This window comes from Pezoporus flaviventris, unplaced genomic scaffold, assembly GCF_033815535.1.
Source record: "Pezoporus flaviventris isolate CSIRO_AGI_PZ_B2104156 unplaced genomic scaffold, CSIRO_AGI_Pfla_v1 ptg000031l, whole genome shotgun sequence".
Taxonomy (NCBI): Eukaryota; Metazoa; Chordata; class Aves; order Psittaciformes; family Psittacidae; genus Pezoporus; species Pezoporus flaviventris.
Window position 1 is genome coordinate 36,145,201 of NW_026892579.1, and position 27,906 is coordinate 36,173,106.

The following is a 27,906-nucleotide window of genomic DNA, read 5'->3' on the forward strand; positions in this document are numbered from 1 at the left end:
AGCTCGAACCCCTTCATAGGCTGCCAGTATCTCTTTCTCAGCTGGGGTATAGCTGGCCTCAGATCCTTTGTATCCCTGACTCCAAAAGCCGAGGGGTCGACCTCGAGTCTCCCCTGGAGCTTTCTGCCAGAGGCTCCAGGTAGGACCATTCTCCCCAGCTGCAGTGTACAGCACATTTTTTTACATCTGGCCCGGTCCGGACTGGTCCAAGGGCTACTGCATGAACTATATCGCGTTTAATTTGCTCAAAGGCTTGTTGTTGCTCAGGGCCCCATTTAAAGTCATTCTTCTTCTGGGTCACATGATAGAGAGGGCTTACAATCGAACTGTAATTTGGGATGTGCATTCTCCAGAACCCCACAGCACTCAAGAAAGCTTGCGTTTCTTTCTTATTAGTTGGTGGAGACATTGCTGTTATCTTGTTGATCACATCTGTGGGGATCTGTCTACGTCCATCTTCCCATTTTATTCCCCAAAATTGAATCTCCTGTGCAGGTCCCTTGACCTTACTCCGTTTTATGGCAAAACCAGCTTTCAGCAGGATTTGGATTATTTTCCTCCCTTTCTCAAAGACTTCTTCCGCTGTATCGCCCCACACAATAATGCCATCAATGTATTGCAGGTGTTCTGGAGCTTGCCCCTGTTCCAGTGCAGTCCGGATCAGTCCATGGCAAATGGTAGGGCTGTGTTTCCACCCCTGGGGCAGTCGGTTCCAAGTGAACTGGACACCCCTCCAAGTAAAAGCAAACTGTGGCCTGCACTCTGCTGCCAAAGGAATTGAGAAAAATGCATTGGCAATATCAATCATGGCATACCACTTGGCTGCCTTTGACTCTAGCTCATACTGAAGTTCTAGCATGTCCGGTACGGCAGCACTCAATGGTGGTGTGACTTCATTCAGGCCACGATGGTCTACTGTTAGTCTCCATTCTCCATTAGACTTTTGCACTGGCCATATAGGGTTATTAAAGGGCGAGCGGGCCCTGCTGATCACTCCCTGACTCTCAAGTCTATGGATCAGCTGATGGATGGGAATCAGGGAGTCTCAGTTGGTGCGATATTGCCACCGGTGCACTGTTGTGGTCGCAATTGGCACTTGTTGTTCTTCGACTTTCAGCAACCCCACACCAGAAGGATCTTCTGAGAGACCAGGCAAGGTGGACAGCTGCTCAATTTCCTCAGTCTCCAAAGCAGCAATACCAAAAGCCCATCGATACCCTTTTGGGTCTTTGAAGCACCCTCTCTTGAGGTAGTCTATGCCGAGGATGTGTGGAGCCTCTGGACCAGTCACAATAGGGTGCTTTTGCCACTCCCTCCCAGTCAGGCTGATTTCAGCCTCCAGCACAGTCAACTCTTGGGATCCTCCTGTTACTCCAGAAATATAGATGGGTTCCACCCCTTGGCAGCTTGATGGCATCAGGGTACACTGTGCACCGGTAGCTACTAGAGCCTTATACTTCTGTGGGACTGATGTGCCAGGCCATCTGATCCACACAGTCCAGTAAATCCGATTGTCCCCTACCTCCACCTGGCTGGAGGCAGGGCCCCTCTAATGGTCATCACAATGTTGGACACTTAAGTCTTGTTGAAAGGGATTATTCTTCGTTATTACAGGAGCTGGAGTAAAATCAGCTCTTCTGCTCCATCTGGGAACCTGCTCACCAGAGACTGAAGCCGCAGCTCTCATGGGATGATCAGTCTTGGCCCTTGCTCCCCTCTTCAATTCACTCACCTGTTCCTCCAAAGCTGAAGTAGGTTTTCCATCCCACTTTGTCATGTCTTCTCCGTGATCCCGCAGGTAAAACCATAGGGTAGCCCGTGGCGTATACCTCCTGTATCTCCTCTCTCGAACAATAGGACACCTTTTGTTAATAGCTGAGACGTGTGTTGGTACACGTGAGGAGCTGGATAAATCAGATAGATCGTCCCTCAATTGTCTGAGGTCCTGGGACAGTTTTTCCACAGCTGAGATGATGGAAGGGGTGAGATTGTCTTCAAACTCTCGGAGTTTATGAACCATTTCATCCACTGTTAGTGGTACTATGTCATTCCAGGTTACTGTTGCCAATGAATGGGCATACGATGACGGTGCATTCCGTGTAAGTTTTCGCCACATGGGTAGTGTACATTCAACTTCATCTGGATCTATGGGTATATCCCCGTTATTCAGCTTGATGTGATAGATCATCTCTACGATGGCTGATTCCCTCAGAGACTGGATGCCTTTGTCCATAGTAGTCCACTTGGCCGAACGACTCAGAACATCTTCCTTGTATGGAAACCTTTCTTTCACAGCTGCCAAGAGCCGCCTCCAAAGACTGAGGGAATTTTCCTCTCTTGCAATTGCTTTGTCAATTCCCCCTTCTCTAGCAAGTGATCCCAGCTGCTTGGCTTCTGTACCTTCTAGTTCATGACCATCGTCCCCATTGTCCCAGCATCGGAGTAACCAGGTGATGATGTGCTCCCCTGGTTTGCGGGTAAAATCTTTTCGCATATTCCGTAGCTGGGTTGAGGTCCAAGGTCGAGAAGTTACCTCTTGTTCTTCGTCATGTGATGATGACTCCTGATCAGATTCTAGACCGGGTGGTGAATTCATTGTTTCTTCATCTCGCTTCACCTTTCTTGCCTCTTTTTTGCTTGTTCTCTTGCATACAGGGGCAACCAATATTGGTACGAATTGGTCCTCTGGTTTGGCTGCAGTGATTATCACTGTGGTTTGAGTAGCGACTATACTTGTTGCTGGGGGTGGTGTAGCTGCTGTGCTTGGAGCTGGGGTAACCACGCTGTCTGTTGCAGTCGAAGTTTGAGCAGCTGCTGTACTTGCCACTGGGGTAGCTGTGCTGTTCATTGCACCCAGAGTTTGAGTAGCGACTGTACTTGTTGCTGGGGGTGGTGTAGCTGCTGTGACTGGAGCTGGAGTAGCTGCGCTGACTGTTGCTTTGCCCTCAGATCCGCCGACATTCTTTTCCTTTTGAAGGTGCTGGATAGTGTTGAACAAGGCCCTGTAAGCATAGGCCAAGCCCCAGCACGTTGCCGTGATTTGTCCATCTCTGGTATGGCCAGAATGACCACACACCTCATTTAAGTGTTTTACTAATTCTTCTGGATTTTGCAGTTGTTCGGTAGTGAAATTCCAAAGTACTGGAGGGGCCCACTGACCTAGATACTTGCCCATACTATCCCCCACACCCTGCCACTCATGGCTGTCCAGCCTCAGGGAAAAATCTCTTGGTCCTCCTACATCGTCGTTTGACCCCAGACAAGACCCAAACCTGACTCTGCTTAACTCTTGAAATCAGTCATAGGCAAAACACACTCTGTATGCGTGTTAGCATGGTGATTCCCATGACCATCAGCAAACAAGTCTCAACAGCATTAAAAGGCTACTCAAAAACTTCAAAACTCTCAAATGTAAATGGTCTGGGTGGAAGAGTGGGAGGGTAAAAGAATGTCTCCTTCACAGGTTGAGCACATGAGAAGGAGAAAAAAGATGTGTAATTGCTAAGCACTTCTATTATATACCTCCCAAAGTATAAAGGTGGTGACCACACTGGGAACATAAGCCAGATCAGTTTCATGATCAATGATTCTAATATATTACAAGTCATTACCATAAAGTACAATGAGACAAAAACCTTAGCCCAAGCCCCACACTAAAAACACTAATACAGCAAATACCGGATGGACATAAGATATGATATACTGAACCTGTGAGATCAAGAGGAACAACCTTGAGAGCCAATAAATCAGCATTGTGACGAGTGACTGTTAATCCTGTCAGATCTGTTGTTATCTCAACCCCTCGTGCCCCATGTTGGGTGCCAAAAGAACTGTCGTGGTTTAAACCCAGTCAGGCAACTTGTTCACTCTCTCCCAGTGAGTGGTGCCGGGCTGACAGCAATCGAGCCCCCCACCCCACCGGGGTTCTCCCCTTCCCTGCTCCTGGAGGAACAGGGAGGAGGAAAAAGTGCAACTCCCACGGGTTGAGACAAGAACAGTCCTTGCTGTCAAATACCATTGATCTGACTACTTCAGAGGTCTGGTTTTGTCAGCCAAAAAAAGGGCTACCTTGTGCATCAGGGAACAACTGCATAACTGAAGAAATAAGGGGTACTTTGTTACCAAAATCAGAGTTAGATATTTTCTATCTGTGGTACCCATAGCAACACGTAAGAACATCGGTATCACCAGCGCTGTTCCCAGGCTGGAAGTCAAAACACAGCAGTGTACTAGCTACCACGAAGGAGAAACATGACTGCAACTGCTGAACCCAGGACACCAGTTGACAGAGTGGGGTTCTTGAGTTCTCACTGGTTTACTATTGTTGGGGCCACAAGCTGTGCCACCTCTTCACCCTTCCAGAGTGCTCCAGGCCACCTCTGGCAGGCTGCATCCATGCAGGCTGCGATCAGGCTGCTGTACGCAGAGCTGCGTGCAAGAGCTGCAATGAGCCTTGCTGGGGGCTTCTCTGCTCTGCTTGGCAGCTGCATGTCAGCTCCATCCTCATCATCATTCCTATTATGGTGCAGGTGTCTGCATCTGCTGTTTTTTGTTCTGCTGTAGTTGTCCCTGTTATTTCCCTGGCAGGGCCCCTTCAAGGGGCTGGCAAACTTTCCCAGCACTATACTGAAAGTGACAGCCAGGCCTGGCAGATGCCCAGGCTCCCAGCAGGTCTGGCCACCTCATCCCCAGAGCCTGAGTTACTCTCACAACCCCAGAGCCCAGTTGTCTCACCCACCAGCACACCTGCACCATTTGACCACACAATTCATTTCCAGTAGGCTGCAAAAGGGAGTACAGGGGAGGAGGAGCCCTAATGGCCCATAATAGGTTAGGAATGAGTGCTACAGCCGTGAAACTGTGTATCATCCTGTGTCCATACAAGCAAGGCTCCTGCTCTTGTCCTGTAATCCTCCACATCGCATTTGTCATCTGGTAATTTTATTTATGGTCATAGATAATTCACTTTGTGTCGAATAATGACTTCTTGTTGCCGTCTGTTAGCTACAAGTGTGTACGTGTGTCTATACTTTATATACTTCATTTATATATACACCTATAAGATTTATATGTATGATTTATATATATAATTGCATTATACAACTGTAATTTGCTGATACCAAGTAGGCAATAGTCCCATGGTTATTAGTGTGTATGTTACAGCTAAACAAGCTGTAATAGAGCTCCAGACAGTCCAGACAAACCCTGACACATCCTGAGGCTCTTGTCATTACTGTAACAAGAGCCTTTTGGCCTCTTAGAGGCATACTGGGTCTGGCTGTTATGGAGATAACCTTCTTCATAACAGCCATATGATGCTGTGTTTTATATTTGAGGCTAAAACAGTGTTAATCACACACCAATATGTTGACTGTTACTGTACAGTGCTTGCACAGCATCAAGGCTTTGACTTTTTCTCACTCTGACACATCCCACCACCCCAGCAAGGATGGGGAAGGAACTGCAAAATGACACAGCTAGGGCAGCTGATGCAGGCTGGCCAAAGAGATATTCCATACCATATACAATTGTGCTCAGCAATAAAAGTGATATAGGTGGCTGTTGCTTGGAGACTGCTTGGGCATCAGTCGGCTTGTGGGAGGCAGTGAGTGATTTCCTTTATATCAGCTGTTTTTTTCCTCTTCCCTTCATTTATTAAGGCATAGCTTTTGGTCTTCTATCACAAACCCTGTTATAAAACAGGCTTTTAGAGAAGATCCTTTGGAAGTACTCATCAATGGTAGAACAGTTTGCAGCTCGTATCTTTGCGTTATAGGGGAGTCAGTCTTTCCTGCCTGATCTTTTTTTGTCTGGATTCCGTATCATTATGACACTTACAAATTTTGCACTTTAAAGAAGTGTTTCACTTTAAAGAAGGAAATATCTGTCAGGGTTTGTCCACCACTTATTTACACAAACTGTGACTGCAAAAAAAAAAAAAAAAAAGGACAAAATTGACAAAACTCTTCATTATCTGAACAGGCATGAAAAAGAAAGATACATAACTTGAATCTTGAAGAGTAAACTAGAAGGAAAGCATAAACAATGTTCCCTTTGTTTTAAGCATGTCTGACACTCTATAGCCTTCATTTCAAAAGTATTTAATCATACACCTCACTTACAGATCTGTAATTAATTGTTTAACTAAGACCTAAGTAAGTGAGGTGTCTACAGTTCAGTATAATTGTTTCACTCAGAATGACAAAATTGAATTTATAAATGCAAATCTTTGTGAATGATTTAATGAAAACTGGTAAAAGGCTTAGCATCTTTTGTGTCCTTGGTTTTGTAAATTTAGTGTAATAGTAAAAATCTAGTATATAAGCACTGAACGATTTAATTTCCTATAAATATAACTTGCAATATTAATACAGTATTCAGTATATAAGCCAATGCTAATTGCATCATAGAAATTCTCCAGCATATTAAAATCTCTGTGTATTCTTTCATCTCTCTTTCATAGATGAAAATGGCAAATAAATGCTGTTCGCCCTCAGACCAGGTAAGACTTTCATTATGTTATTGGTTTTTTTTCTTTTTCTGTATTCTTGTCGTTGCATTAAGTTGCAAAATTTGTAGAGCTTACAGTTTTAAAATTCTAAACCCAAGTTTTCTATGGTTTGAGGTTCTGAAATGACCTATTTAATTCAGTAGAGTCTTACTAATCCACAGTAATGAGCAGAATCTTTCATTTTAGACCTAAAAAAGTGAGTTAGGTGGAGCCATGAAATAAATGAGAGGGGGACAGTGGAACTCACATCCAGGTCTTGGAAAAGCGTAGTGTATGTTTGCATTCAATATTGCAGCAGTGATTCAAACAGTTTAACTCTGTATTCATATCACATATGGTGCACATATACCCAAGGAGTCTGTTCAAAATCCAGTCTTGTACATGTGTCATAGTGTGCAGATTGCATTTGTCATGACTGTTTGTCTGGGACTTTTGAAGCTCAGCAGAGTAACAAGGTATTTCTTCTGCTCCAACTAGCCAAATGTTGTGAAGAGCCAGATGAATTTACTGTGCTGGAGGGTGTTCTTACTTCTTATAACATTGCAAAGTGATTTTTGAATTTACTTTTGTAAAATATAGTAATAGCATTTTCCAGGCTAATTCTGTAATTCTGAGAAGTACTTTGAAGCTTGTATTATAAAACTAAGTTTCACTTACATGTACTTTCATTGCATCAATCTGGCATTGAATCCTTACTCAGAAACAAAGAACCTGATCCCTTCTGTTTTCAAAAATACTGGGTTTGTAGATTAATAAAGTGAAAATCAAGCAAAGTGTCTTTTACAGTGTTTTTCTCCAGAAATTTATTAGGGAATTTTATTACACAGGTCAAACTGAGTAAAAAAAACAAAAAACTCTCTTATTGGGATCAAATACTTATTAGTTTCACAGCTTGTATATTTTTTTGTATGTCACTATTTCATCATCTTATTTGTAGAATGTACTCGGACATTTATAGACTCTTCTAGAAGTTATTAAAAATATTTAACCATTGGCATTTTCTTAACACATGAAATTGTTTTCTTATATTTGAGTCAGTACTTTTTTTTAAAAAAAGTAGGCCTCAAAATCCTCTACAGACTTTAGTTTTGTGTATACTAGATAATTAAGTTACCCATAAAATCAAAATAAATACCTGTTCTATGTAAGAAGTGATCATTTAATTACTCTTTTTGCCATGACTTTTAATTATTAATTAAACTGATAAGGAAAATATGTGATTATGGATGCCAGAAGGAAAGGTATTGAATTTGGATATTTTTCAACTCTCTACTACAAATACTTCAGTGACTGTTCAAAGTTTATACATATCAGTTTGACCACACATAATGGGTTTAATTAAAAAAAGGATGACATATTTTTCCTCTTTTTAAAAAAATATTGGGGACAGTCATACAGTATGTCACTTAACTACCTAATTTGATTTCCTGAATAAACAGGCTAGTCTCCATAAACTGCCTAGATAGTCAGTAGAGGCAATTATTCTATTTCAGAGAGTTCATAACAACCCTTTAAAGATCCTTTATGGGAACCTTTTCTGTCTTGACTATACTGAGGTCCTAAAAAGCCTCTTAATGTATCATATAAGTAAGTGCCTAAGGTTACGCAGTACAAATCTACCCCACTTTTTCCATTCCAAATACGAAAAGAAAGGAAGATAAAATTAGGACTTTAATTTCCGGAGCTGAAAATTTAAGGTGGAACTGGCAACACAAAGCATTGCTCTCTGCCAAAAAGTGAAAAAAAGTTTATGACTAATTTGGGCAGATAAGTAAATAAAACCAGCAAACATAAAAATGTTACAGGAGCAAATGTAAAAAAATCAGACTTTAAAATGTCCTGTGAAAATTTACTTTAAAATCAAATAAAATGTGAATCATATATATTTATCACAAAGGAATAAAATAAAACAAAACTTGACAATGATAACTGAAAACAGAAGAGGCCTTGATCTGCCCTAGATTAATGGAGCCTATTACAGTCAGTTACATAATGTTTGTACAAATTTGAATAGCTCTTGTTGATGCAATTGATTTAAGACTTAGAGGAAGGCTAAACTTAAGAGACTGAAGGTCGCTTGAAGAGCTGCCTTAAAGTAAAATTGGTAATAGATGCACACTTATCGTTGCCCTTGAGTATGGGGTTTACTGAAGAATTAAACAGGTCCTTAGAATTTCATTATTGTGTTGCCTGCGGTGAGTTTTCTCCATTACCTTTGAGTCCTTTAAGAGAAATGATTCCCAGTAATGCTTAAATCCCAGACTGTCCTTGAGAATTGTTCGGGGAGTTCTAACTATCCCAGGGCATGCCATGCTAGTTAGTCCATGTCAAAGGCTATGACTGTGCAGGGATTACACATATTTTGAAGGTATTAAATAAGTACCACTGCTGAAGCTCTGGCTTCAAGCGCATATATAACCTGTTGTCCTGGGTTCAGCAGTAACAGTCATGTTTCTCCTTCTTGGTAGCTGGTGCAGTGCAGTGTTTTGACTTTCAGCCTGGGAACAGAGCTGATAGCGATGTTTTGGTTTGGCCAAGGACTTTGTGAGGCTCATGCTCTGCCAGGGAGGAGGGGAAGCTGGGAGGAGGCAGAGACAGGACACCTGACCCAAACTGACCAAAGAGCTATTCCATACCACAGCACATCATGCCCAGGATGTAACTGGGAGTTAGCCAGAAGGGCTGGGGAGACTGCGGAGTTGGAGGAGGTATCGGTCAGAGCTTGGTTGGGCTGGGGGGGGCGAGTTATCGGTTGGCTGGTGGTGAGGTGAGGTGATGTATTCTCTTCCCTTGTTTTTTCCTTTATCATTATTATCATTGGTGGTAGGAGTAGTGATTTGTGTTATACCTTAGTTACTGAACTGTTTTTATCTCAACCCATGCGAGTTGCAATCTTTTTGATCCTCCTCTCCGTCTCTCCAGGAGTAGGGGGAGGGAAAGAAGGGGGGGAGTGAGTGAACGAATTACTTGACTGGGTTTAAACCACGACACCTGTGTAGATGACAAAGCATCTATATGTTGAATACTTTTAGAAAATATTCTTGCTCCCTAAGGACGGGAGAGGATTCAGCCACTTTGTACATGATTTTATTGACTGTAGAAGATGTTACAGCCACCATTCTCCAAATATCATAGCTTCTAATTCTGCTTGATATAATTTATTATAGTACTCTAGAGACTTGAAGGCACTTGATTCTTTGCTATCAGTAGGCAGCTAGATTGGGGACTCAATTTTCAAAAAGAGACACACTGCAGGATTGCTCAGTATATTTTATAAAGCAGTAAATTAGGCAATTCTCTGTACAGAAAAACTACTTGCAAGGGTTTTTATTTTGTTTCCTGGGTGGTTTTTTGTAACTATTATGATCATTTCCTGTCCTCCACTTATAAAAATATAAAAATGTTTCTTCTCAGTAGAAATAGAAAATATAGATCAGATTTTAGCTAAGATTATGTATATTTTTTCTTGTGATGCTGTAAAACAGTTTTTCACTACTTCCTAGAATGCCTCTTCACTTGTTTGTTTTAATTATTTGCAATGACCTCTTCATTGACGTCCAGACGAAATCATACAAAAAGTGAAATCTAGAGACAAGGGTGGCAAAAGCATAGCATGTCATAGTACCACGAAGGCCAGGGCACAGATTAAAATAGCATGGGATAGATAGGGAACAAAAAATTAAGTGCATTAACAAGAAAAAGACAAAGGTTTGTCTTCTACTCAGCATATCAGAGGTCAGCCTTCACTAAACATAGTTTTTGCAAATAATACTAGCAAAACCAAATAAAATCTCAAAATCTCAGATTGCCTTACAAAGGGAAGTTTTAGTGTTATGTATGCTTTTAATACATGGTGATATTTGAAAAACTGGTGAAAGTAATCTCATAACTATTATCAAGATAGTTCAGGGAATTTGCATCTGCCAGGTGACATATCGAAAGATAAGGCAAGGGCAAGCATCATGGCTGTTAATGAAAAAAGAAAGAGAAGTTGGGGAATTAGACCATCAATTTAACTTCAACCTTTAGGAGGAAATTTGAAATACATAAACAAAATGTTTGTATGCAGCTGCAAGATAACAAATGAATGACTGCCCTGAAGGATTTGTGAAGAATAAATAGTGACAACCAATCTAATTTCCTCCTGTGATAGTACAACACATCTTGTGGATGGGTGACAGCCAGTTGCTGCAATGTATCTTGATTCCAGCAAGATTTATGACATTTCTTGACATTACAATATTTTAAAACAAGTATTATATAGATTTAGTTGTGCAGACTTTGTTGGATAAACCAATGGTAGGTATAAATGATTCATTTTTGAAACTGACATATTGACTAGAACTCCTGAAAATATTTGTCTTGGATTCAGTTCCCTTGAATACTTCCTTTCTGGTGCATTAGCAAAGTAAATCTACTAACTTTGCAAATATTAAATATCTGAAAATGGTTTAAAATGCAGCATTACAGATAAGAATGATCTTCACATGCTGAAGAAAAACAGGGTGGAAACCAATTAGAGTACAGTACATGTGCAAGAATAATCAAGAGTATGTGAGAGTCTGTGAGAAATGACTGGGGAAGTTGTCACTGGAAAATACTTGAAAAGTATCTGGGGATGTAAATTCTTTTAGGAAGGTTTGGTCCATCCTCCATTGCCTTGCTAGCACTTACGGAAGCCATCCCAGATGCCCCTGTCTGCAGAAGCCAGTCAGGTAGAGACTGAAAAACAATAGTCATTATTACAATTTATTAGTATGGTTTATTATTGCATCAATCTTGATAATCAGGTACAGGGCTGATCAACAGAGACCCCCAAAAAAACCTGTTCATATGGTTTACCTTATATTCCTTTTTTCTCCTTTTTTTTTCCCCTCCCAAATAAGGAGCCCACGCACATTTTACTCCTTCACCATTGGCCCGTGTATTTTCTGATTTTTACATGCTGCTTTGGTTATTTCAGCTTTAATCTGTGATACTGCCACCACTCTCTGTAAGTCAGCACCCCTGTTTCATTATCTTTTGACATTTTTCACCCATTTTCAATTCCTTTTCATATATATCAACTGCTAGCTTATCCCCTTACTGATTTATTGGTATAGCTGCAGGCTTGAGATAGCCAGCCAACTTCTCCCTTTGCTTTATATGCAATGCCCAGCAGTCTCTCACATAGTTACCTTGTCAGTTAAATGTCAGGCAAAAGCTGGCTATTTACCTGCATGCTGTAACAACTATGCCTCTTCTGTGGCCATTGAGTAAGAGGCAAGCATCACAGGCTATACATGAGTTACTGCAAGACATGCAAAGTGTTCCTTTTGCTGTAAGGCATTGGCAGGAGTACTGCATTTGATTTTGTGCACTATGTTTCCAAATACTGACCAGAGGTTTTCCATGGCCTCTATGGACAAGTTGAAAGAGGGGAACATATGAAAGAAGTGTTCAGAAATGGTAACTTTGTGCATATGTGTAAAACATATGAAAAGAAGCAAGGAATGGTGCCACACAAGCTACGTATTTTTGTTCATGGTTTTTTGCTCCAGCTGTGAACTGTATAAGCTTTTTTTGCTCTTCTGGTCTAAAGCTAAAATCATTCTGAGTCTTTAACGGATTGGGCAGAAACAGTCCTAACTTTTGGCTAATAAGAGCAATTCATGTTTGACATAAGGACTAAAGTGCTAGAATAGATTGTTGGGAGAGATTATGAGGTCCCCATTACTAGAGATCCTTAGAACATTAAGGAAGCATTTTTTAGAAATAAAATAGGTATCATGGATACTGCATTTTAGAGGGGGTAATATACTAAATTTCTCAGAAGACTATTTTCCCTTTTGTTTTTGCTAATTATGTGATCCTAATTGTAATTAAGGAGCTTTTCTAATATGGAGGGTTTCCCCATTGTTCTTCATAGCAGAACTGCTGCCACAGCTGTGCCATGAACATGTTTGCTTGCCTTCATCTTGCAGAATTAAATAAATCATAGACATGCTCTTGTAAGATCCTTTTTTTTAGTGCTTTTGTTTTTATTTTTATTTTTTCAAAAAAAGATTGAAATGTTTTGAAAATGTATATCGTGTAGCAATAAGGGTAATTTCTCCTAGTTATTAGTCTGGAAAAGTTAGATTCTTGCAGACTATAATTTTACAACTTACACCTGCAGAAGGAGAGCATGACTAAATTCCATTAAATTTGAAGACCACTAGAATCAGCTAGGTTGGAAAAGACCTTTAACATCATCAAGTCCATCCATTAACCTAGGACTGCCAAGACCATCACTAAACCATGTCACTGAGGGCCACATCTACGCAGTTTTTGAACACTTCCAGGGGCAGTGATTCCACCATTTCGCTGGACAGTTTGTTTCAATGCCTGGTCACCCTCTCTGTGAAGAAATTTTTCCTAATATCCAATCTAAACCTCCCCTGGCATAGCATGATGCCAATTCAAGGTACGGCCTCACCACTGCCCAGTACACGGGTACAATCATTGCCCTGCCCCTGCTGGCCACACTAGTGCTAATACAGGCCAGGATGCTGTTGGCCTTCTTGGCTGCCTGGGCGCAAGCTGGCTCATGTTCAGCCATCCATCAGCACCCCCAGGTCTTTTTCCACCAAGCAGATTTCCAGTAACTCTTCTCCAAGCCCGTAGCACTGTATGGGATTGTTGTGGCCCAAATGCAATGTAAAGGTAGAACTGAGACCTTCCTTGGTAATTGTTTTAACTTCATTTATACAGGAGGTCAGTTATGCAATTCCTAATGAAATTCTCTCGGTCTGCTTCAGAGATTTTTATCTGGTCTTCCACTTCCACTTCTGCTGAAAAAGCTTACTTTAACAGAAGTGCCACTTTAAAGCACTTAACTTTTTAACCTCTACTCAGTTAGCTAATACGTGGTGCCTCTGTGACGTAAATACCTATTACTACTATATTGATTTTAAAGACAAGCAAACTGAAAAAAAAACCTTGAGTCAAGAGATTTTTCAAACTCAACAAAATAAATCTATAAATAATAGAATTGTGGAAACTATGGTTGCATTTCTGAATATACCTCATGAAGTCATGAAGTCTCACAATGCTTATTAGGTAGATACATTGACAGTATGTTTGTTCATGGTATTCTCACTGTTTCTGTATTAATGAAATATTCCTATCAGATTTCTACTTGAAGTTTAAACACTTCAAAACACTGGATTCTATAAACTCTACAAAACATGTCAGATAAAGGAAACCTACTCCTATTTAAAGTAAAAATGTTGAAATGGTGTATTTAAGAGGGGTTTCTTACCCTAATATGTTTGCCAGTGGTGGTCATCTACGTCTGTAATGTCTCTGGCAGTGAGTGGCACGAGACAATTCTATCTTTGGTAAAAAATCATGGTCTCTAGTTAAACTTTTTTTCCTGAGCTTCCCTTAGCTCTTAGAATATTAAAAAAAAAAAAAAAAACTTAAAAAAAAAAACAACAATTCTTCTTTATTCTCCTTTTCTTTGTGTATTTCAGCCTTGTGGATTGTGAAAAATATTTTAGAGTATATAATTTTCTGCACAGGTATCTACTTTTCACATCTTTTAAAACCCGTTGCTTTTCCATTCATTATTGCCAAACTGTGATTTCACTGGATTACTACAAGATCAGTCCTTCTTCAGGATTACTCTCCAACTAAAATTATGTTAACACATTTTTAAGCAGAATTATCATTTTATTAATTAAGATGTACATGGAAACTGGTACTGAAGTTTCAGACTGAGTTTTCTTCTTTGAGAACTTTTTTGCCACAGCTGTAGCAAACAGCTGTAGTTTGAAAGGTTTTCTTTTTTTTAGTTTCCCAAACTGCAGAAGAAACAATTCTAGTCTTTATTTGGTGAGAAAGAGAATGGGTTGTTAGGTATATTTTATTGTTGTTGTAATATTGTTAAAAAAAAAAAAAAAAGTAGACATGTAAGACAAAAATAAATGTGAAGGACCTGAGTTTTCCACTTTTATTTAGTTTGTTTAGTTCTTGCTACACGAAAAGTGCTACTGATTTACTACAATATAAGATTGCATAACCAGTAAGACATCTTACTGGTACCTGTCTTCCAGAGTGAGTTTTGTGTTTTGAATCCTAACTTGAACAAGAAGGCTTTAATGAGAAAAAGCGAGTGATATTTTTCCCAGCCTCCTTGTTAAAACAAGCAAAGAAAGATGAGAAACAATTATACCCACCAAAAAGGACTCATAATCCAAATCTTGCACAGGCAGCCAATTCCTGTGACGATACACAAATTCAATACACACCTGTCTTTATACTTCCCCTCTGGTTAGTTGTGCTCTTTGTGGCATTCAAACTGTGCCCAGCTTGGATTTACAGATTTCATTCTTGAGCCAAAGAACATAAAACACTTGAGTGTCACAATTTCTACGTTCCTTTGTATTTTCATCTCTAAACCATTGTGTCTTGGATAGTAGTAATTTGGGCATAGCTGAATGCAATTAGTGTACAATGGAAACCATTAATGTCATGCATCAAAACTTCTAGTATTGCAAATTTGGGGAGGTTTGTTTTGTTTGATTTTATTGTTTGGGGTTTTTTTGTTAAATCATTCTCTATGTGAAAGGACTGCTCTTTTTTTCTTCCAGTATCTGTACTTTTCAAAACGTGCAATCTAACACTTGTGTTAGAAACAATGAAAAAGCTACCTCAAGATGTACTTCTCTTTGCTTTCTTAATTTTGTATTGTTCCATTGTGCTTCATAGAATGATGTTGTTAGCTTGCAGGCCAATCTGGCATCTGTTGTAGATTCTTATCCCACTTCAGTTACTTAAATGTACCCATCTGTTCTGTGTCATACATCAGACATCTACTTGATTTTCTTTCTTCATTTCCCTCTGGAGTGTTTTGCATCATTTCCTTTTCATAACTATTTAACTAAAAGTATTATATACAAAATGTAATGATTGCTGTATTAACTGTAACACATTAAGTTTACAGTCATTGTCGCATCTAGATGTTTTATTGCTGTAGCAAAACAGTAAGTACAAATAAGAACTTTCATTTGTCTGCTAAGATTGGATTACATTTTGTTAGTGGCTTGTTTAATCTCTCCATAATGAGCTCCATAGATCATTTTGTTCCTACAGGAACTTTTGGAAAGTGTATTAAAACATATTAGAAAATAGCATACCTATAATGTATGGGTAATTTTCCAAATGTATGTGTAATTTTCCACAGAGTTTCAAAAAACAATGTCAAATTGATTATGTATTATAGGAATAAAGTGGTGAAGGCAGTGCTAAGAATGGGACAGTCTGTAGTGTTATGCCTTCTGAGCACTCCTTAAATTTCAAATGGCAGGTTTCAGTCCAAATAACAGAACAGGTTTTATCCCAGCACTAATGTTCACACCCATGTACCGAAACAATTAAAATCTCAGTAACCTACTTATGAACCACAAGCAACTTGTTATTAATTGCCAACACTCGGTTGCTTGTGTTGTATATAGACTTTTGTTGAACTGAATAATTAGCCTTTCTGCATTTCTGTGGTCTAAATGGTCATTAAGTAAACCAGTGTCGTGGTTTAAACCCAGTCAGGTAACTTGTTCACTCACTCCCAGTGAGTGGTGCTGGGCTGACAGCAATCGAGCCCCCCCCCCACCCCGGGCTCTCCCCTTCCCTGTTCCTGGAGGGATGGGGAGGAGGATGGAAAGAGTGCAACTCCCACGGGTTGAGGCAAGAACAGTCCAGCAACCAATGTACAATACAAATCACCACTGCTACCACCAACGACAACAATGATAAGAGAAAATAACAAGGGAAGAGAATATAATACCACCCGCCAAGAAACGAGTCCAACCCAGAAGCCCGTGTCCTTCCGGGTAACTCCCAGTTAACCCCCACCCCGGGCATGTGCTGTGGTATGGAATACCTCTTTGGCTAGCTTGGGTGGGGCGTCCCGTCTCTGCTTCCTCACGGCTTCCCCTCCTCCCTGGCAGAGCATGAGCCTCATAAAGTCCTTGGTCAGGGTAAACATCACTTAGCAACAACCAAAAACATCGGTATCACCAGCACTGTTCCCAGGCTGGAAGTCAAAACACAGCAGTGAACCAGCTACCATGAAGGAGAAAAATGACTGCTACTGCTGAACCAAGGACAACCAGTCAATAAGAAAGATGTATGGAAAGAAAGTGAAAAAGATATTAGATTTTTCTGATAACTCAATAAAAAGATGCATACTTTTATTACTTTTTTCAATATTTGCATAAGTTAATCACTGATTCTAATAAAGGAAGTGCTTTCATTTCCCTTTACTTTTTTAAGGTCTTTATATCGTTATAGTCAAGTATACATTGAGAATCCTCTTTTCTGTGGGTCTTTTTTTCCCTCCCAAATATTTTTTCGTTGATTCTCCCCTCTTTATATAGTTGTATACTGCTCTTCCTTTTGTTATTTTCATTTTAGTTTCACATTTTCTCCTGGTTTTTTTTTTTTTTATCTTACTGGATCGATTTCTTTCTCCTCCTAAATGTTTTGTAATGTCTGTTCCTCCCTCTCGTTCGTATTCATTAGTAACTTACCTTTTAGTTTGTCATCCTGATATCCCCAAGCCATGCAAATGACAGTAATGCAGCTCTACATCCAATGAGCTCATCACTTATCTGCCAGTAGCTATCCCTCTTCAGCTACCTGGCCTGACTATTGCTTCTTTCCCAAGAAAGTATCAGATTCAGTCTTTTATATCTGATGAAACAATCATATTCCATATTCTTTCCCTTCCTTTTCTCCTCAATATACAAAAATTCTAAAACGAATGAACAAACAGAAACCTTGTCTGTCTTCTAGTTGTACTATATTTCTCTAAATTTATGTAACTGCTGAGAGTTCAATCATTACTCTGCAGAGATATTCTCCAAATCTCAAAGTGCTCTACAAATGTGCTGCTTGCTGAATTTTTTTACATCTTCATTAAAAAAATAAAAAATTAAACAAGTTGATGCAGACATTCATTTTATAGGTGCCTTAGGAAGTACATAAAATGCTGCAACATTTTGTTTACTAGCACATTCATTTCTTAGGTGTTTCATGGTGCTAACCATGAGAGAAACCATAACCTTGGGACTTATGGAGAGTTTTTTACTGTTTTGAGGTGGGTTTTCTTTTGTTTTGTTGGGGTTTTTGTTTGATTTCAATGACATTGAGCTATAATGTACTAGGTAAGTTTTCCATGTAAGTTTTTGTTTCTAAGATATAAATCAGCAGATCAATTTTTCTTATTTCTACTGTTAGGTATGTAATTGTTTCCATGTTCCACAAATTATATTGACAATACAAAGCTAAGTAATAGTTTTAAAGAAAATAAAAATTGGAAGACTTTTACTCAGTTTCTGATATCTCTTGGGAGCTATAATCGATTTAAAAACAAAAAGGGTCCTTTTATATTTTTAATGGTTCTAAAGCTTTCTCTTTGCTTTGATAGTTTAATATTTATTTTTTTTTTCCTGATTGAAGCTCTTTTTTTCCTGGAATTGGATTTTTTGTTAGTCATTTCAGTCAAGCAGAGTAATATTCAGATCAATGTATTCAAAATGTTACTAAAGTATTACTGTCTGGTTTTGTGTAGTCTTCAATGAAGTAGAATGAATAGGTGACCTTAGTACAATCCATGTATGTTTAGAGTGATACCACAATGTTCTAATAATTCAGTGAGTAGAAAAACCATTCCCCCAAAATCTAGTTCAGTGAATATGGTTTTGTGTCATTCCTTGTTTTTTTTTTGTCTGAGATTGAAAGAGATTTCAGCATGCAGAGCAGCTTAACATTGAGTTTATGGCTGTTAATAACTATAAAAAACTCTTTGTGTGGAGAAGGGCATACTTAAAACCAAGTCTCTTGATTCTGATCGAACACAGGTAGACTGGTCACAGTATGATATGGCTGCAATAAAACCAGCAATGATACAGCTCAATTTCAGTAAAACACTTAGAACAGATGTCAAAAACAAAGTCTGCAGCTAATTAGAAAATGCAGTCTTGTGTTTGTAGCTAAATACATACTCAAGAAAATTACTCAGAAGATTAAGTGCTACATTAAATTGATGTTATAGATTTGGCACTCCTATCACATCTTGCAGCCATAGATAAGAATACAACGACAGGGCCTTCACATGAATTCCAACCTACAGATTCTGTCAACTAGATAAAACAAGTTTTTCCTGTTAATCGTAGGAAATCACATGTATTTTGGAATTCCAGTTTTCTAGTACCATCCTGCTCTGAGTATCAACTAGGAACTTTATGTTTTCCTTCTTTCAGTATATTAAATGAACATCTTTGATTTTCAACAATATATATAGTTATATTTCTCATAATGTGTCATGTTTGCTTTAGTATATGATATTTGATTAACAACCTAGGCAAGCTGCAGCATTTATCTGTGACATAGTTTTGCCACTTGACATGGTGAATAATTCCAAAATTATTTGTTGGGTGCTGCTGTAAGAATAAATGGTGATGATAATGTTGATGAATAAAGAACATCCTTTGCTTATTTATTTATCAATTTAATCAGTAAACTAGGATTTTAGCAAAGATTTTAATGGTGTTGCAGGTTAATAAATGGTGTCAGTTTGCAAGTCAGCAGTCATGATTTTAGGAATGTAGAGGAGAATATTGTACTGTTTGTGCCTTGTGATTTGGACATTATTGTTTTTGTCTGCATTATTTGGTATTATATTACCACACTGATAATATGGAATACAGTTTGTAGTAGATTATCAATACTATAGTATATTTGTTAAAGTAATGAAATATCTAAACATCCTGTTTCTAAACCTTTACTGTAGAAACAATGTTTTAATGAGAGTTATTAAATTTAGAGAATATCAATTTGAGAACTGGAAGGACTGCTGTATTTATTATGCTTTTTCTTAGATCTAGTTAAAATGTTAATGCTAGATCTCAGTAGAAGACTATAGAGGATGACTAGCTAATTATTAATTATTTATTTCTTGATAAACTACTTAGTGGGAGACAGAATAGATACATTAAATAATAAAATTAGAAAACAACGTGCGAGATTTTCGTGACAGAAGAGTATGTCATGCTTATTTATCTATATGCATCTATACTATTAGCTGCCCCCAGTCCATACTTGCCATCTCTGTGGTCTGTTGCTAAAATAACAACAGGTATACCCACTGGGCTTTCAATAGAAAAACATTCCTGAGACCATCACATTTTCCCCAATTTTATCCATAGGACAAATGCTGATATTTTCATGCGTTTTAATGAATACCTTCTTCAGGCTGTTTCTACTGACTTCCACCAAAGCTCTCTGGGCTCAGTATATTCATAAGTGCTGTGACATTTCTTCTCCTGTGTAAGTCAGTATTTTCCATAAGTGTAGCCTTAATTGAAAACAAGCAAGCTTAACAATATACAGCAGTAGCTGTATATTCAGATTGGTGTATCAATATAGATTCAAGTACCTGTTTCAAGGGCAATATGTTTGTATTAATGTTTGCAAAATGAAGCCTAAAATGTTTTTGTTTGTTATTTTTGGTGGGTAACAACATCAATTATATTATTTTTTTATTATTATTTTTATTTTATTTTTCAGATTTACCTCAGAGGGGAAGAATGCAGTTTTATTTCTTTATTTTATTTTTCTTTAATTTACCTGAAATATAAAGGCATGCATTGTAATACTGTTAGAGAAAAACTATGTAACAATTGAATTTGACTTCTAATTCTATGAGAACACATAGTGGCAAACATGAGCCTACAGCCAGCTGTTTATTTCTTCAGATGTACTTCTTTAGAGGTACATCTAAAAGAAATTTCAATGTATCCAAGTTTTGACTGTGCTATAGATAATGTAGGAACATGTTTTTTATAAACTGCTGACTGAAATATTTCAGTGCACCCGTTTTGCTGGCTCAAGTGGGAGTCTGCTGAGACACACACAGGTAGCTTTTACAATGATAATTATTTCAGACCAGATTCAGATAACCTGTACTTGTAAGGTCTATTCAAGGAATTCTGACAGATTGGTGTGTTACCATGTACTTCAAGACTATAGAAGTGGTGGGAAGGCAAATGTGGAGAAGTGGATGATACATCCTTTTGTAATATGACCACTCTTCTTTGTGGAAAGAATTGACCTATTCAGATATATCTTATGCTCCAACGAAAAATAGAGCTCTAATTTTCAATTATTTTCTTTTACAGGTCATACATATGGGATGGGTAAATGAGAGACTTGAAGGAATTGATTCATCTCAACTCTACAAATTTAAGTTTCTAGCACTGAAGGGTTCATCCTTCTATATTTTCAGCACTCCACCGGTAAAAAAAAAAGTTGTATTTTTGTGACAGTTTCATTATAAATGGAAACTTGTTTGTTATGCCTGGATTTGTTTTTCCTTACAAAGTGATGTTGTCAGCTGAGATTTCAGAAGAACTTAAAACCATAGATGTCACTGTATTTCAATAAGCTTTAGATATTTAACCTCGTCCAAGGTCCTATGAAAGCCCTACTGTACCTGGATAGTTCAAAGAACTTCCAATAGGGAGTGTTTCACTTTTAACAGATGTCAGGCTCAGATTTTTCTCTGGTTCGTTAGGCCCAATATTTCTTTATTTATTTATTCTAAGGTATTTTATAGATGTGATGATTTGGTAGTTACTCTCTTAAAGAGAAGATCCATCATGAAGTACACAATCCAAACTATTAGTAGATACTTGTGGATTTTGCGCACAGGCAAGGGATTGAACTGTTTCAGAGAATCCAGTCGTAAGTGTACAGTTTGAACAGATGACATCATCTTGCTTTGATAATTTACATAGCTAGTAATGAGAATTCTGTCTTACAACAGATGACTTAACTAACACTTACCTAAAAAGAAAAAACTCTAAACCCTAACAAACATTAATTTAAAAGAATAAAACAGAAATAATCTGTAGAATTCCAAACTCTGAAAAAGTGACCCATACTTACCACATAATATTGCTTTATCCTTATGTTCTTTTTTTTTTTTCTTTTCCAGGGAGCCTTTGCTTTAAACAAATAATAATAAAAAAAAATAATGTGGAATTACAATGTTCTCATTTCCATTATGCAACTTCCTGCCAGTTGTGCTCAGAGGGTGGTCAGTCTCCATATCTTGAGCTGTTCAAAAGAATATGATCCTTTCCATGTGCACCATCAGCAATACCTTTGGGAAGTGCATACTCCTCAATACTTTTTTGTGAACCAAAATGAAAACCAATCAGTAACATTTTCTTTTTCTTTAAATTTGATTTCTAAATCCAATGATTCCTATTCAAGCATTTGTAGGTAGCCAATAGTATTCTTTTTAAAATGAGACAACAGATTTGGGAAAAGGAGGGAGTTTTTCCCCTCTAACAATTGTTTATATGTTAAGTCAAGGAACTAAGCTTTGATTTAATTATTTCAATCCAATTAAAATGCAAAAACAATAAAAAAAAATTAAACAAATACATAACAAACCACATGAATGTTTTTCCTTTATAAATTTTAATAATTCTTTTCAGACCTTTTTTTGAAAATACACAATAAAGAAACATTTTTGGTATAATTAAAACTACCCATCTACACAGTACTAATTTGGGATAAACATCTTCATTCATCATATTCAGCACTGTACTAAGAACAGACAAGTGAGGATGAATGGTAGTATTCATACTATATTACTTGTCAGTATCTACTACACTCTATTGTATTTCTGCTCAATATTTTTGTGAAAACAGTTGCTTTTCAAAAAAAAATGAACAGAGGGGACTGCTTCTGTCAATGTTTTATGTCATCCCAGTACTCAGATACACCAGTAAGTGTGGCAGAGCCTATAAAACATAAAACCTGTTGACAGTTTTCTTTCTATTTATAGGAAAACAAAACAAAACAGGAAATTGGCAGTTTTCAACAACCACCCACCTGGAGAATTCAAACCTGGTCTAGAAAGCTGATTATCAGTGTCCTGGGAGGACCTCTGTCCCTGACCCCTTTATACGGGGCTCCCCAACCCATCCCACAACCCAGGAACCCACTTCAGCCCCTCCCTGCCCCAGCAATGCAGCAGGACCAGTCTTCAGCTCTCCACAGTCCTGTCATGCCCAGCCACAGGCTCCAATATTCTGGGCCCACATCCAGGCCCACCCTCAGCCCATCCGTGCCCATGGGGAGGTTCCTGGTGCCCAGAGAGAGCTGCCCTCAGTCCCTATAGCTGCCCTGCTCCTTGGTGGGGCATGTCCTGGGCATGGCTGGCATGGAGGTAACTTTCTTCACAGCAGCCCATATGGCACTGGGTTTGTGATAAAACAGTGTAGTACAGTGTAGTACAGCAGTCAGTGTTTTGGCTGATGCTGAGCAGTACTTGCAGAGCATTCCTCTCTGTTTGTCACACTGCTCACCCAGCGAGTAGGGTGAGAGTGGGCAAGGGGTTGGGAGAGGACACAGTCAGGGCAGCAGACCCAAATAGACCAAAAGGGATCTTATGTCTCATAAACCATCATGCTCTGCAAGAAAAACAGGGATTTGGTCTTCAAAAGTAGCCATTGCTTGGAGACTGGCTGGGCATTGCTCTGCTTAGTGCAGGCAAGGTATTTAAAAAATTGATTGCTCTATCACAGAAAGACAGATGTTTCGACTTACTTGATCTTTAGAAGGTTAGAGTTTAACATGTTTTATTTCAGATATGTTTCTACAAAGTTACTGCTATTTGTATATGCAATCAGTGTAGTGTATCAGTGTATTAATATAGTGAGCACAGAGTAATGACTTACAGTTATCTTTAGTTGTAATGACCTTACACATAACTTTGCAACTGCTTGTAAAAGGATCTGATACAATTTCTACTCTTTTTCTACGTCATTGCGTGAAAAAGATTATATGAATGTAAATACAGCTGCTAACTTTCGTTAAGAATGAAAAACATAGTTAGCCGTGGGCAAAAATTAAAAAAAAGAAAGTGGAAAAAATGTGGATATTATAATATGAAAGAAATTACTTTGGAAAATAATACTCTATTTATACTCCATTTCAACAACATCTCAGATGGTGTTTCCAAAAATGTAGAAGCTTTACCATAAAAGTAAATATCAAGAATTATGTGATTAACAGAGAATGGTCTTTCTGCATCCCTAAAGTGGCTTATCTGAATGTATTTAAGAAATTCACAGATTTCCTTTACAGATTGGTGTGTTAGAATTATAACACATTTCTGAAAACTTCAGATGCAAAAAAACACAGCTGAATGAAGTTATTATTGTGTCAATGTTAATATACAAGCAGTATTTTATTACATCCTAAAAGCATCTGATACATTTCTGTCAGTTTTCAGATCTTGAAAAGGTTCTGGATTCACATTCTAGAAGAAATTGTGGAGACAGTATTCAAAACTGTCCTCCAAAACGAAACTACTTTTTTATGTCACTGAAAATTTCCAGAAAAATGCAATGTTTTGTTTTTATGGAATACAGGCTATATATAGGGGAGGTTTTTACTGGTTCATTTTTATGTCTTCCACGTAGTTCACTGTGGCTTTTACAATCAAGTCTTCAAAGTAGCCATGTCTTTGTATCTGTTTTGTTATCCTTAATTACAAAACTATCTTTTTTCAGCATGATTAAATAAATAGCCCTGAAGTGGTTTATGTGAAGGCAGCTAGGCAATCACTCCATGTGGTACTTACAGTTTTAAGAAAAGGAAGAAATACAAGAATTATGTGAAAGTAACAAACATCGTTCCACCTGTAAAAACACTACAGAGAAGAAACTTGCTCATATAATGTAATTAGCACATGAGCAGTGCTTTGAATGTTAGAGAGCACTGCTATATAAGTTCTAAGTATTTGTAATTTCATACATTATAATGTCAATGTAACGTGTTAGGAAAGAGGTAGCAATGACTTGGAGAGTGTAGACTTAACCGTGAATACTTTTGGTGAACTTCCTAACTCTACACACAATTCTTCATTTAAATTTGTTTACATATTTACTAGGATATGACTGCTCTTTAGTGTGTGTTTTGTACCATCAAGTTTAATTTGGTTTGGAAAAATTTAGACTTCTTACACTGCTATATCATAGTTCATCTCAAGAACATTTCTTAATTTTTTTTTTCCTTTTCAATATCTTTTAGGGTTTTTTGTGTTTTGTTTTGTTTTTGTTTTTTTTTTTAATTATACTTGGCTCATTTGTTTTCCATTGAAGAGTGTAGAAACCAGTGAAATTAATTGCTCCTGAACTAAAACTATTTAATCTTTTGCCTAAACCTTTTTAATATTTCTAGGTGGGTCAGATGTTTCAGCTTAATTGTCAGATAATGCAGCATTCTCTGTATTCCAGTAATAAGTACTACAGCCATTTTGGTCTTTTTTTTTTTTTTTCCCTAAGTTTTACTCTTTAAATGTATTCTATTTTACTTGTGTATATATATATATATATATACTGGGGGACACTGGAGAATTCTACATACAGATTCAGTGTTCACAGAAACTCCAACATATTAGCTCCATTTGACTTTAAGGAGTCTGGAAGTATGATTCACTTTTACATGCACCCCATATTTATGTCTCATGTCTAGTCAATCCTTTAGTGCTGATACCTGAATAGGCATGGAAGTCTTTTACACCTATATTATAATTGCAGAATTCTCTTCTAGGAAGTAACTTTTTCAGTTCTTTGTTTACTACATGCATGTGCCAAAATGAATTTAACTTTATTGTTTTCTCTATTTTAAATGATTACTTTACAAATTAAAATCAATGATTAACAGACTTTTAAAGCTAAGTATATTTGAGATTACTTGGACTAACTAGGTAAAACTAGATGTTAGAAGTTTGTTTATTCTCAGAAATCTAATGTAATGCCAGTTTTTAAAATATTAAGAACTACTAAATTCATGCTGAAGTAAAAAGTACTGCAATATTTGGCACTTTTTTAACTCTACATTCTTACTTCAGTCTCTCACTATGGACTTAAAATTGTAACTTTCAATTCCTGTTTTTCTATATTTGTTCCTTTTTATTATCTTTGTGATCAGCTCACTGTTATCTGTGAGTTACAAATATGTTATTTTGAGAGGAATAATATATCCAAATATCTACAAACCCAAGTATTCAATATATCACATAATCATAGAATCATAGAATAGTTAGGGTTGGAACGGACCTTAAGATCATCTAGTTCCAACCCCTCTGCCATGGGTAGGGACACCTCACACAAGACCATCTCACCCAAGGTTTCGTCAACCTGGCCTTGAACACTGCCAGGGATGGAGCATTCACAAACTCCCTGGGCAACCTATTCCAGTGCCTCACCACCCTAACAGGAAAGAATTTCCTCCTTATATCCAATCTAAACTTCCCCTGTTTAAGTTTGAACCCGTTACCCCTTGTCCTATCACTACAGTCCCTAATGCAGAGTCCCACCCCAGCATCCCTATAGGCCCCCTTCAGATACTGGAAGGCTGCTAGGAGGTCTCCACGCAGCCTTCTCTTCTCCAGGCTGAACAACCCCAACTTTCTCAGCCTATCTTCATACGGGAGGTGCTCCAGTCCCCTGATCATCCTCGTGGCCCTTCTCTGGACTTGTTCCAACAGTTCCATGTCCTTTTTACGTTGAGGACACCAGAACTGTACACAATACTCCAAATGAGGTCTCACAAGAGCAGAGTAAAGGGGCAGGATCACCTCCTTTGACCTGCTGGTCACGCTCCTTTTGATGCAGCCCAGGATAATACATTGTGTTAGGTAACCAATTGGTCTTCCAATAAAAACATAAATCATAGAATGATTAGGATTGGAAAAGACCTTAAGATCACCTAGTTCTAAACCCCCTGCTGCGGGCCTCATACTAGACCATGTAGCCCAAAACTCTGTCCAACCTGGCCTTGAACACTGCCAGGGATGGAGCAGTTACCACTTCTTTGAGCAACCTGTTCCAGTGCCTCACCACTCTCACAGTAAAGAACTTCTTCCTTATATCTAACCTGAACTTCCCCTTGTTCAAGTGTGAACCCATTGCCACCCTGTCCTATCACTGCAGTCCCTGATGAAAAGTCCCTCTTTGGCATCCTCGCAGGCCCCCTTCAGATACTGGAGGCTGCTATAAGGTCTGCACGCAGCCTGCTCTTCTCCAGGCTGAACAGCCCCAACTTTCTCAGCCCATCTTCATATGGGAGGTGCTCCAGTCCCCTGATCATCCTCATGGCCCTCCTCTGGACTTGATTAAACAGCTCCCTCTTAAGCTGGGGACATCAGAACTGCACACAGTACTCCAAGTGAGGTCTCACAAGAGCAGAGTAGAGGGGCAGGATCACCTCCTTCGATCTGCTGGTCACACTCCTTTTGATGCAGCCCAGGGTGTGTTTGGCTTTCTGAGCTGCTAGCGCACACTGAAGCCGGTTCATGTTTAGTTTCTTATTGACCAATACCCCAGTGCTGCTGTGAATCTCTTCTTTGCCCAGCCTGTAGCTGTGCCTGGGATTGCCTCGACCCAGGTGTAGGACCTTGCACTTGTCATGGTTAAACTTCATGAGGTTGGCATCAGCCCACCTCACAAGCACGTCGAGGTCCCTCTGGATGGCATCCCTTCCCTCCAGCGTTTCAACCAAACCACACAGCTTGGTGTCGTTGGCAAACTTGCTGAGGGCACACTCAATCCCACAGTCCATGTCGCTGATAAAGATGTTGAACAGGATCAGTCCCAGAACTGATCCTTGAGGGATACCACTCGTTACTGGTCTCCAATTGAACATTCAGCTGTTGATGCATGTGACCATCCAGCTAATTCTTTATCCACTGGCTAGTCCATCCATCAAATTTATAACAATAACATTCAGCTACTGTTGGTCACAAATTTATATATTAAATAAACAAGAGTTAAAGTGGAAGCTCAGTGAATGCTAATTTGTACTTCCATGAATTTTTACATTATTTTTGATGCTCTTTCAGGACTAAACTAGTATGAGTGAAAGTATGTCTTATTAAGTGACAAATTTTAAATATTTCTTTTTCAAAACATTTTGTCAAATGCTTTACTAAAAATAATTACCTTGTTATGCTAAAATAATCCCAAGAAATTGCAATGTATGGAATAACTATATTCCAAGTGGAAATAATGAGAGAAGCTTATTGCTTAATAAATATATTTCAGTATCTTATTTATCTTAGTTACTTATCATTACCTGGTTATTAAATGCATGAAGATAGAGAAACCTGAAATAAACTGAAACATCCTTTAAGGCAAATGAAGGATATTGCACTTTTGTGAACTTTTCTGATTCTTTCCATTTTTTCTTGTTGACTAGAAGTATAAGATCATTTGTGATTTTTTTTTAAACGCAATTTATAACAATGACATTTTAAACTTGGATATACTATGATAGTTCTGAGAAAA

The 27,906-nt window shown here is 38.3% G+C and overlaps 1 protein-coding gene across 1 annotated transcript in view; it reads left to right on the plus strand.

Moving 5' to 3' along the window:
- SNTG2 (syntrophin gamma 2) overlaps window positions 1–27,906 on the plus strand; it is a 169,964-nt gene that overhangs the window by 103,670 nt on the left and 38,388 nt on the right. Inside the window, exons 11-12 of the mRNA XM_061461784.1 lie at window positions 6,464–6,502; window positions 20,716–20,832. Coding sequence (XP_061317768.1) covers window positions 6,464–6,502; window positions 20,716–20,832 — 156 coding nt within the window. The remainder of the gene's footprint in view (window positions 1–6,463; window positions 6,503–20,715; window positions 20,833–27,906) is intronic.